Source organism: Malania oleifera, chromosome 8 (assembly GCF_029873635.1).
Source record: "Malania oleifera isolate guangnan ecotype guangnan chromosome 8, ASM2987363v1, whole genome shotgun sequence".
NCBI classification, from domain to species: domain Eukaryota; kingdom Viridiplantae; phylum Streptophyta; class Magnoliopsida; order Santalales; family Ximeniaceae; genus Malania; species Malania oleifera.
The window spans coordinates 96,733,227-96,744,112 of NC_080424.1; the positions used below are offsets into that span (position 1 = coordinate 96,733,227).

The following is a 10,886-nucleotide window of genomic DNA, read 5'->3' on the forward strand; positions in this document are numbered from 1 at the left end:
GCCTGATCTCCCGCAATACCTGCCTCGTCAAACCTCGAGGCACAAAAGAAGACTCATTAATCGCAGTCTCCTCAGAGTCACTTCCCAGGTTATTATCCTTGGGTTCCATTCTGTAACACAATAGGAATCTATCAGTATCCCTACAACACATAGAGTTAACACAATGATCTACACTAATTGTGTCAACTACTCCCTACCAGCTCTAGGTCTGTCCTATCACACCAACACGAAAGTGATCAATGATCTGCCCTGCTTTTATTGGAATCGTCATCCCAGGAAAAACACAGAATACCATCGACAAATCACGGTCTAGCAACTGAACAACCCTCAACCTATGTACTCAAAACTAAGCCTAACCAAGTCTACAAGATCTAGCAACGTGGTTAGCTCTAATACCACGTTGTCACGCCCCAAACCCCGAAATGGGACCCAAGGGTGAAAATGTAATCTAACATGTCCCTGTATCCGATAAAAACATCCAAAGATACAGTATAATGGATGAGGGTCCAACCCCGTGGGGTTCTCAGGCACCCTAAACACATCAAATCACAATTATATACGTAGCGGAAAAAGGTTATTCTATAACAACATATGCAGTATCATACCAGAGTTTATAAAAGAGCAAAACATGGTTCTATCACAATGTACAAATAGGTGCCCAAACACATCTCAAAATGGCAACCCACCAAAAATACAGTCCTAACACTTACCCAAGCGCTAACACAGTATATCGGCCACTACGCTCCCTACACCAGGACGCTAGTTCCGGTAACTCAAAGGACCTGTAAAAATATATGTACAGTAAGGGTGAGACACCTCTCAGTAAGGAAGAACACAGGTTATATCGGTGTGTGACATTTGAGTGTTATCATGATGCAACATACACGCAGTTAAATGCATTCCAATACTAATTTCCACAATGCATACATGCACCCATACACATACATATGCACATGATTAGTAATCCTGGTGTCGTCACACCCTTCGGCCCGAAGCCGGTCCGTGACAATCCAGCGTTGGCCAGGCCAACCTGCAAAGCATGGCGCCACCAACACATGGCTAGTTCTCGACTCCCATGGCATCGTACCGGCACTAACTGGTGGATCCACACCCTTCAGCCTGATCTGCCGGTATAGGCTCACGCCCTCGGATATAGAGCCGGACACTCTTACCTACGTGGCAGGCGATAAACACACGCCCTCGAATATAGGTCCGGACACTCTTAGTACTTGGAACAATTTCGAAACCCAGTTCCTACTAGCATTTCAACATATCATATACACATGCATGCTCATATAACCAAACAAACCACACCCATTTGGTAATCTAAATCATGGGTTTTTAAACAAATACAGTTTAAACAAGTCAAGATATGGCTATCCCAATATCACAGTATAAATCACACATATACTCGGTTTTCAACAAAACCCAGGATTCAACCCGTTGCCCCCTTTTTCCCAAAACTGTAATAATAAAAAACCCATAGTTTTCCCTGTTAAATCCCCCCAAATGAGTAGCCAAAACACACACAGGACCGTGGACCACAGTTCCACCAAGTCTGATTTTAAAAATAACCAATATAAACATAGTTCCCCTTACCTTTCTTCCTGAAAAGCAAATTTCAGAACTCCAAGACCCCTAAACAACGAACCGAGTTCCAAAACCTACAAATCACAATACAAAATATGCTCACGACACTGTTACCTACAAAACTATCGGATTAGAAATGAAAACCGAACCTTACCTCGATTTTTCACCAAAACCCAAAAATCTTTGAAACGAGATTCCGATCTGTAGAAATTGTAGAGAATCCTTCCACGATTCTCGTGGTAACTTCAGATTTCCAATTCCTTCAACGATCGGCAAAGAAATCTAGAAAGAAGGAGTGTAAAGAGAGTTCTAGAGAGAGAGAGAGAGAGAGAGAGAGAGAGAGAGAGAGAGAGAGAGAGAGATAGGATTGAGTACTTAGTGAAGAAGTAATGAAAAATCATATTTATAGCCCTTTGACCTGGGCAACTTCGTCGACGAAATGTGCCTTCGTTGACGAATCTTTCACTAACTTCGTCGATGAATTGGTGGCCTCGTCGACGAATCTGGGATCTCCGATTTTTCTGAGACTCCTCGGCTTCTCCTCGTCGACTAGTCTCTGAATTTCATCAACAAGAAATGCATGGCCTTCGTAGACGAAATCTAGCTTCGTCGACAAAATCTGCCAAATTCCCAATTTGTCCCTCTTTTATTTATTTAAACTCATTTATCATTGTTCGGGTTCTTACAATATATGTATAGATCATATATCTATGTTTAGACTTGTGCTAACCTCCCCACGAGGGGGTGGGAGATGGATAGTCGAGGTGGCTTTCAGTGTAGAGTTGTAGACGTCCACCTGGCAGTCCGGACCAGGGTATGGAGGGTCCATCATACTTACAGATATTTTTGACTCAGCAGTGGTCAGCCAGCCATTGTCGGGTCCTGCCTTCGGGCTACACAACCCGTCATGGGGGGTAATACATGACACCAGCTAGCTATTCATCCTGGGTATGTTTTCAGTATTACCAGTTATAATAGATGTTTTATGAACGATATGATTTATTAGCAAATATGAAAGTGTATGATGATTCAGTATGTTATGATGAATGTTTTCAGATATATGAGATGTATTGTATATGTATAACAGCATTATATATTCATGTTGCCACACAACTGTATTTAGTTTATTTTCCCTTACAGAAAAGTGTCTCACCCCCGAATATTAAATGATTTTTCAAGAGATCCTGAGAGACCGGCGGGTCGTGGCCGCCGTTGAGCTTAGTGATATACCCCACTAGGAGGGTAAGATTATGTATTAGGATCAGTAGATTTTGTTGTATGATCCTAGGATTATTTTGATATTTTGGAGGTTGTATATAAATTCTGTATTTTGAGAATGAAGTAGACTCTGGTATTATGTAGTTAATGGTTTGATGGATGCAATTTATTTTTACTGCTGCTTAGGTTTCCGTTGTTCATGTCAGGCTATCCCCGCTACTCACGGGTTCGGGTTAATATTATTATTATTTATGTTTATTATATGATAAGTTAAGCAGGATGTTACAACCTATGTCAACTTTAGTATTCAAAAGAAAGTTTAAAAAATAAATTTTTTTTCCACTTATGCCCACAACCCTCACTAGCTACTAGCTTCCTAAGTGATTTTTTTTTTTTTCCCAATTATGCCTTCAACTCTCAACACGCATGTTGCAAGATTTTTTGTTTATTATTTGAAATATACTTTACATATTTTTTTTTTCTGATCACAAGTAAAATAGTAGGAAATTTGATGGAAAATGTAAATATTAAGGCAATGAGATCCAAAAATTTGTTATTTTTATTTCAATTTAATATAGATATAAAATTGATGGTTGAATTTCATTGCATATAATTAAGGAAAAAATTATATATATATATATATATATATATATTAAAGGCATTATATAAATAACGATAAAAAGGGTAAAAAAATCTTTTAGCCACATCACGTATAGGAAATTAGCTTGGGCGTTGAAGAAATAATTAGGAAAAAAATTATTTTTTTACACTTTCATTTGAATACTAACAAAAGTTGATATGAGAGGATATGTGTAACATTCCAGAAAATTATATGTATGGAAATGTTAAAAAAAATAATTTAAGATTAATTAATTAAATATTATTAAAATAAAATTAAATAATATGATGGTTATATATATAAATATATAAGGATAAGTGATATATACATATATATATATATATATAAGTATATAAACTTAAGATTCCTAAGCTTAAAGTTCAGATTGCAATTTCACCAATTGAACCCCCCACGCTCACTCCATCTCTCTCTCTCTCTCTCTCTCTCTCTCCTCAACCTCTCTCTCTCCTCAATTTGCGCCGATTGAAAAATGGGAAGTATCCTTGAGTTCCAAATTCAGTCACCAACATTTTAACCGGGGTGGATTTGTCGTTGGCACCACTCCAAGAATAAAGTAACTCTTTCTCTCTCTGCTCAATTTCTTTCAAATCTTCAGTTAAATTGACGATTAAACGCGATATTAGGGTCCCAGTTTCAATTCTCGTCATTTTAATTAGAATAAATTTTTTATTTGGAGATCCTAAACTCTACTCCAAGGTTAAGGTGAGGAATACAAATTATGTTTGTTATTTTAAAATTTTAACCGATTAAATTCTAGTATTGGATTATATTAGGTTTTTGGAAATATTTCTGAAATTAAATTAAACTGTAGAATTGGATTATATTAAATTTTTGGAAATATCCTGAGATTAAATTAAACTGCAGGATTTGATTATATTAGATTTTTAGGAATATTTTGGAATTAAGTTAAATTGAAAGAATTTGATTAAATAGAATTTTTGGGCAATATGTTTACTTTTTGAGTCTGATCCCTATTTTGATTATGACAAATCACAATATCTCATTTGTGCGTTTAGTATTTGAACAGATTTGCGATGCAGAAGGTTCAATTGAGAAATGCAAGATGGAAACCAAAGAGTGCCTAATCAAGCACAAATTATGATGTATTCTATGAAGTATTAAGGAGTAGAAGCATAAAGATTTTATTTATTCTTTAAGTTGTAATAGTAATTAGGTTTCAATTTGTACATGCATAATCATATGATTTGAATTGAAGCTCTCACAAAATGACCAAGACCTTAGATTGATGTTAGGCACATAAACTTTTCATGAAAATAATTTTTCCAACATAAGTTTTTTTTTTTTTTTTCAAAAAACTCCTTTATGTTTCTTCATCGCATTGATGAGCACATTTTTCTATCAATAACTCTTTATCTTAACGAGTGTCCAACATAAACATTGTGCTATTTTCCCTTAACTTTCTTTTGATACCAATTACGGTCAATTAGGAGTTATATAGTAAAAGTTATGTACAGAATACTAAAGAATGTTCACAATAGAAAAATTCCCTTCATATTTCTTTTGTCTCATTGATGAATGATTTTATTAATCAAAAACTCCTTATCTTAAAAAGTGTTTAACATGAAAGTTGTGATATTTTATACCAAAAACTTCCAATTTGGAGTTGTAAAGAAAAAGTTATGTATTCAAAACTAAAGGGTGTTTGCGCAGAAAGCACCCCCAACGGTCGAAAAACAGTTAGTTTTCAAATTTATTCATATTTTAATACCACAACGGTCATAAAACGGTTATATCTCCAATTTGCCTATAAATACCAAGTCTATACACTCGGAGAAAATAAGAGAGATACTTGGAAAGCCTTGTTGAAAATTCTTTCATTCTTATTCATCTTTATACTCTCTTTGAAGATCAAAATCTATTTTCTCCTACCTCTCGTCTGCTATTTCTTTTCTTTGGCGTCATAAACTCGATGATCGAGAAAGCCTTTTGTGATTCTATTTTACTAAAATTTGGAGAGCACATTCGGGATTTGTCAACCTTCGATCTAGACGGTGAAGATCTATTTCAGAGCTTTGGAAGACTTGATTTTGTAGTACTGATAGTAACTGCGTTCGGGTGACTTCTTGGTGATTATACTGTTGATTTCAGAGCTTTGAGATCTATTTTAGAGCTTTGGAGGTCTTTCTTGATTTTTTTGCTCATTCTTATTTTATCGCGATTTTTTTGGGAATCCTTTTGCTCTAAGTTTGTGAGCTTTTTTGGTGATTATAGTGTTGTAATTTTTGCCTTTATTATAGTGAAAATTTTATTGGGTCTTACAGGTCCCGTGGTTTTTATCCTTCACATTGGAGGGGTTTTCCACGTTAAAAATCGTGGTGTTCTTATTGTGGTGTGTGATTTATTATTATTGTTGGTTGGTTAACTCATCACATAATTAATTTTGGAAAAAGATTTATCCACCATACTAGTTGTCATGAACTTTCCCAACAGGAGAGAATCCTTGGTCCACAAAAGAGAGAGAAGCAACAGAAAAAGAAGGAGATGACATTTTTGAACTCATCACGAAAGAAAAAAAAAATATGCCCTTTAATCAGATCAAAGTATTTACCTTTTGTTCAATGCACAAAAGTGAAATGAAATGAAATTAGTCATTACAATTTTACATATTTCTCATATAATTTTTAATTTCATTCTAGTGTATTGAACCTTGGGTAAAAGTACAACACGACACTATATTTAAGAGCATTGAATTCAAGTTTTGAATTTAAATTTGTGTGAATAGCAACAAATTTCAATATACTTTTATACTACATCTTATCTAAAATTCAAATCTCCAATAATTCAAATCTAAGTTCCCTCTCAAACATTCCGTAAAGGTGTTGTGTCCATCAGATGTATCTAGTTCACTGAGTTTCCAACTATTATACAAAGGCTAGCAAACAATCTTTAACAAAGAAACAGTAATTTGCATCATAGTAAGATACATCCAAGCATTGTATATTAAACTCATTAATTTCATATCATAACTTTTTAGACTGCGCACGATGGTGGGTGAAGCGTTCAGAAAATTTGTGGTCGTGGAAGTTTTCGTGTGAAATGTAAGTTACATCGTTAGGCTTTACAAAGTTTTGTCCGATTGTGCTTTTAATGCTTGGTGTTTCAATTCGTTTTCAACACTGAATTTTTTTACTAAGTTGCCATTATTTTCTTCCTCTTAATTAAAGACAGTTTGCTCATTTAACAAACTTGTGACAATGTAAATCAAACAAAAAGAAAATTCAGAACCACAGTGGAAGAACGTCAGGACAGCCCCACTCACAAGAAATTCAAATCGAATCAAATGGTGTAGTATAGAGAAATTCAATTTTTCACTTTTTGTGGCTGCAGCACAGAAAATGAGTAAAGAAACATGTCCTAAACAATAATGCCGAAGTTGAATGGACTAGGTAGGAAGCGAAGATACAGCCATAGCAAGTTGAGGAGAACTGTGGAGATTGGTTGGCACAAATAAATGCTTAGTCTGAAGAAGTCGACATGGCTAAAGATCATCCTGTACACGAGAAACAGTAAAAAATGCAAGTCAAGCCCAAGATCACATAGAAATTAAGTTTAGGAAAAAGCTATCAATAAATTTCTTCACATTTTTTTTTTTTTTCCTTCATGCCTTTCAAATTCTACACGAAGTCTGAATAACTTTAGAACAAGGTAGTATTTTTATGATTCTTTAAAATTTTCAAAAAAGCATTCGACAGCTAAAAAAATCTTAAAATGTTTGGAAGTTTCCTTGCACAATCGATCTCTGCAGAGTCTTAATTTAATTTGATGCCAAACAGGAGGACCAATGAACAATCCAACCGTTCACGGTTCATCCAATCAAGCACCAATTTTTTATAAATTTTGTTGGGGCGTCAACTTACTGTAGCTTATGGTTGGCCCAGGCGGTCCATGACTCGGCGGCAACGGCATCGAGGGTATCCTCCGCCGCACCATCGGCGGACCAAGAGAAGTTCGCCGCCATCAGCTGCCGCTCGTCTACCACATTGTCCGAACCCACCGCCGACCGGATTGAAGAAAACAGCACCAACGACAATACCAAAACCACTGCTCTGTCTTCCATCCCCAAATTAAGATTTTACGACCCATAAATTAACCCTGAATAAAGAAACTGAAAAAGAACCGGATTATGGTGAAGGGCGACAGATCTCGGCCGTTGAGATTTAGAAGGAGGGATTCGTGGGCATACACGTGTCTCTTGGATCCTATTTCTTGGTAATTTAAAAGGCTTGTGCTTTTTGGGGAAGTCTAGTTTTCCCGTGTTTGGAGCGACACGTGCAGAAATTTGGTCTGGTTAACCTTTTCAGTAATTTACCTTTTTGCCCTAGAGAAAATGAAGTTTGACTCGTCAACGCTTCAGGGTTCTGACCGAGCGAGGCCACATCACCAATCACCATCGCAGACAGTCCGGAAGGCTTTTGTCTATTATCTTCTGTTATAACACTCGTCGAGAGGCATCAACGGGGATGTAGCTCAGATGGTAGAGCGCTCGCTTAGCATGCGAGAGGTACGGGGATCGATACCCCGCATCTCCACTTTCTTCCAACTTCAACATTTTTTAACATATGCTAAAATTAGATTGGTTTAGTCTAAAATATTTTAATGATGATTAATATATTCTTGTATAAAATAACTCTTTTTACAATAAGAATTTTTTTTTATATAGAAACGATAATTTTGATTTAATAAAAATGAGATTGGCAAATATTTTACCACAATATTTCTGAATTTTTAAAATATCCTTCTAAAATATTAGTTAACAATTAACTTAGAATGTATTTTTAATTAATATGAATTTGATATTCAAATTTCATTGTAAGAATAATAGTAATTGGGGAGGGTGATTATACAATCGCTATCACTTATTATCACAACTTACGAGTGAATTTTTTTTAAATTAATATTGGACAACTAAAATTAATTTTTTGAACAGTACTTTTTTCATTAAAACTTAAGATATCTTTATTGAATGAAAAATAATAAAAAGAAATATGAGCAGAGGGTAAAAGTTTTTCATAATAAACATTCTAACTTATTTAAATTTATTTGTTTCAAGAGAATAGAGTTTTGTATATAAAAAAAATATTTAGATTTTATCAGTACTTCATTTTTTAAAAGTGGCGAATGTAAAGTAAATGTTATTAAATAAAAAAATTAAAAATATATAATTAAACTTCATCCTAACATAATCATCAAATATTTAGAAAGACTAAGATTCATCCATAGAAAAGGAACATAAAGAACTCATTTGCATCATGCTTTGAATTTTAAATATTGAGGCTCTTTTAAGAATCTTGAACATCATATCCAGCTCTTAAAGTTATATATTTAGATATGGATTGTTCTCGATTATATGTTTTATTTCATGGCTTAATATATATATTCTCTTATGCATTTTGAAGATTCTAGGGAGACTATCCTGGTTGTCATATTTGAAATAAATCAGCTAAATATCCAGTGTAGTTATGTTAAAGGTTTTAAAATGATGACTTATACAACTAGGCATAATGAAATAACTCTCTATTTAGTATAAGCAACTTATCGCATCTAAGCTATAACTCAAATTGATAGGGGGAGCTTCTAAGATTAAAACGTCTATCATATTATGCTCACAAAATTTTTAGCTTAAATATGATGTTGAATCAAATGTGGGTGCTTGAATAAAATGGTTATATTGAAAATTTTTATGTTGAAATATGTTGTTTTGCCACAGTTAGTTGTGCAGCCATATGATCCGTGTTTTGAATTGTCTGATATTTTTAGGATCTTTATGGTTGGTTTTTCTAGTTATACTTTTGTTTGTGCCTCATTATCAAACCAAAAAATTTTTACTTGTTTGCATTAAATTAAAACTTCTTTTTCAGCAAGCAACCCCCCAGTACATCTTGGAAATATCAAAGGGGATATATATTTATATATATACATATGTATTTATTGTAATACTTTATGGCTAGAACTATTTTCAAAACTCAAACTTTTTCTCTTGCCTCATCATTATTATTATATACATATATGTGTTAAAGTCGCATGACTGGTTCTATAACTACACATTAAAATGCATGCGAACTGGTTAGACTATGTTTATGCTCAAACTTCCTTTTTGGTATTATATGTCGTGTGCTTTTAACTCAAATCTGTCACGGGTCGTCTTATGATTTGTGTCAATTGAAATGGTTTGTGCATACTTATGGTTTAATTCTATTTTTCATGTCATTTAAATCATTTAAATGACCAGTTGTGTTGTTTGTGTGCTAAATTGGGGAAGTTATCTTTGTCATTCATTTTGCATTATATGACTATTCTATCTCTTGAATGACTAAAAGTTATACTTCTATTTCATGTTTTGAGAATACTAAACTGTTTGAGTACATACTTGCGTATATCTTGAAAATATTTTACTCAATCAGGTCACTTGCATACAGAAATTTTTGGGAAATGTTCTATTTTCAAATGGCATGCTGTCAAATTTTCTAAAAAAAAACCTTTTTCCCAAACATTTCCTGTATTTAGATGATTATTTGTCTATATGCTTAAATGTTTATTTAGGCCTTTTTTACTTTTGCCAAAAGGGGGGGAAGTAGGTAAATATTTGTCATCGTAAAAAAAAGGGAGATTGTTGACCTTATTTGGTCATATCCCGTTTTGATTATGACAAATACTCTGATATTTAATGATTAATGAGTTTGTGTGCATGACCAATCAGAAGTATCATATGGTGCACGCACATGGACTTGAAGAAGACAAAGACCCTAAAAATTGTTTTGTGTTGTAATTTATATTTATCATTTTGGGTCTGTAATATTTAAGTAGGAATGGTCTGTAATAATTGGTGCATTTCATGTATGTAAAAACTACAAAACTCAAAGACCATAGAATGACTCTAGGTCCCTACACATCACTTGAAAAGCAAATGACCATAGAAAGACCTCAGTCGACCGACATTGAATTTTTTCGGTACCTTCAAAAGGACCTAAAAATGACCCTAGGACACTCACTCATACACGTATATGAATGATCATTTGAAATTGGTGATTGAATATTTAAAATAGGACCAAAATGCACTAAATGTGCACGTTCGGTCGACCATACACTTAAGTACAAAATGCCCCCGGTGGATCGAACTTGGACCGGGTCAACTAGTTGACCACAGCCCGGTCGACCGAACTCATAAAGTTGATTTGACCTTGGTCGATTGAAACCCCCCAGGAGTCAACTTTATTGACCTCCTGGTCGACCGAGTATAATTTGTATTGCAATGCCCTGGTCGACTAACCAAGGCAGTTCAATATTGTCTCGATCGACCGAACCTCTCAAAAAGGGAAAATCGCCTTTGGACATATAAGTTTGGTCGACCGAACTCCCAATTCATTTCACACCCGATCGACCGAACCCCAAGAACTTCGATCAACCAAACTTGTCTTCG

At 34.6% G+C, this 10,886-nt stretch overlaps 1 protein-coding gene and 1 non-coding gene across 2 annotated transcripts; one reads left to right on the plus strand and one right to left on the minus strand.

Moving 5' to 3' along the window:
• Window positions 1–6,734: 6,734 nt before the first annotated feature.
• Window positions 6,735–7,566, minus strand: LOC131163031 (uncharacterized). Its single transcript, XM_058119730.1, has 2 exons — window positions 7,327–7,566; window positions 6,735–6,959 (listed from the first exon to the last, which is right to left on the minus strand). The coding sequence occupies exons 1-2, from the start codon at window positions 7,524–7,526 to the stop codon at window positions 6,824–6,826; spliced, it is 336 nt and encodes a 111-aa protein (XP_057975713.1). The 5' UTR covers window positions 7,527–7,566; the 3' UTR covers window positions 6,735–6,823.
• Window positions 7,567–7,925: 359 nt separating this feature from the next.
• On the plus strand, window positions 7,926–7,998 carry TRNAA-AGC (transfer RNA alanine (anticodon AGC)). The gene has a single exon. It is a non-coding gene; the product is annotated as a tRNA-Ala (tRNA).
• The last annotated feature ends 2,888 nt before the right edge of the window (window positions 7,999–10,886 follow it).

Excerpts from the sequence above, each read along its gene's own strand:
- LOC131163031 (XM_058119730.1), bottom strand. The coding sequence starts at position 7,526 with ATGGAAGACAGAGCAGTGGTTTTGGTATTGTCGTTGGTGCTGTTTTCT. Across the intron at positions 6,960-7,326 it reads TGGGCCAACCATAAGCTACA|GATGATCTTTAGCCATGTCG; the intron begins GTAAGTTGACGC and ends TCTCGTGTACAG.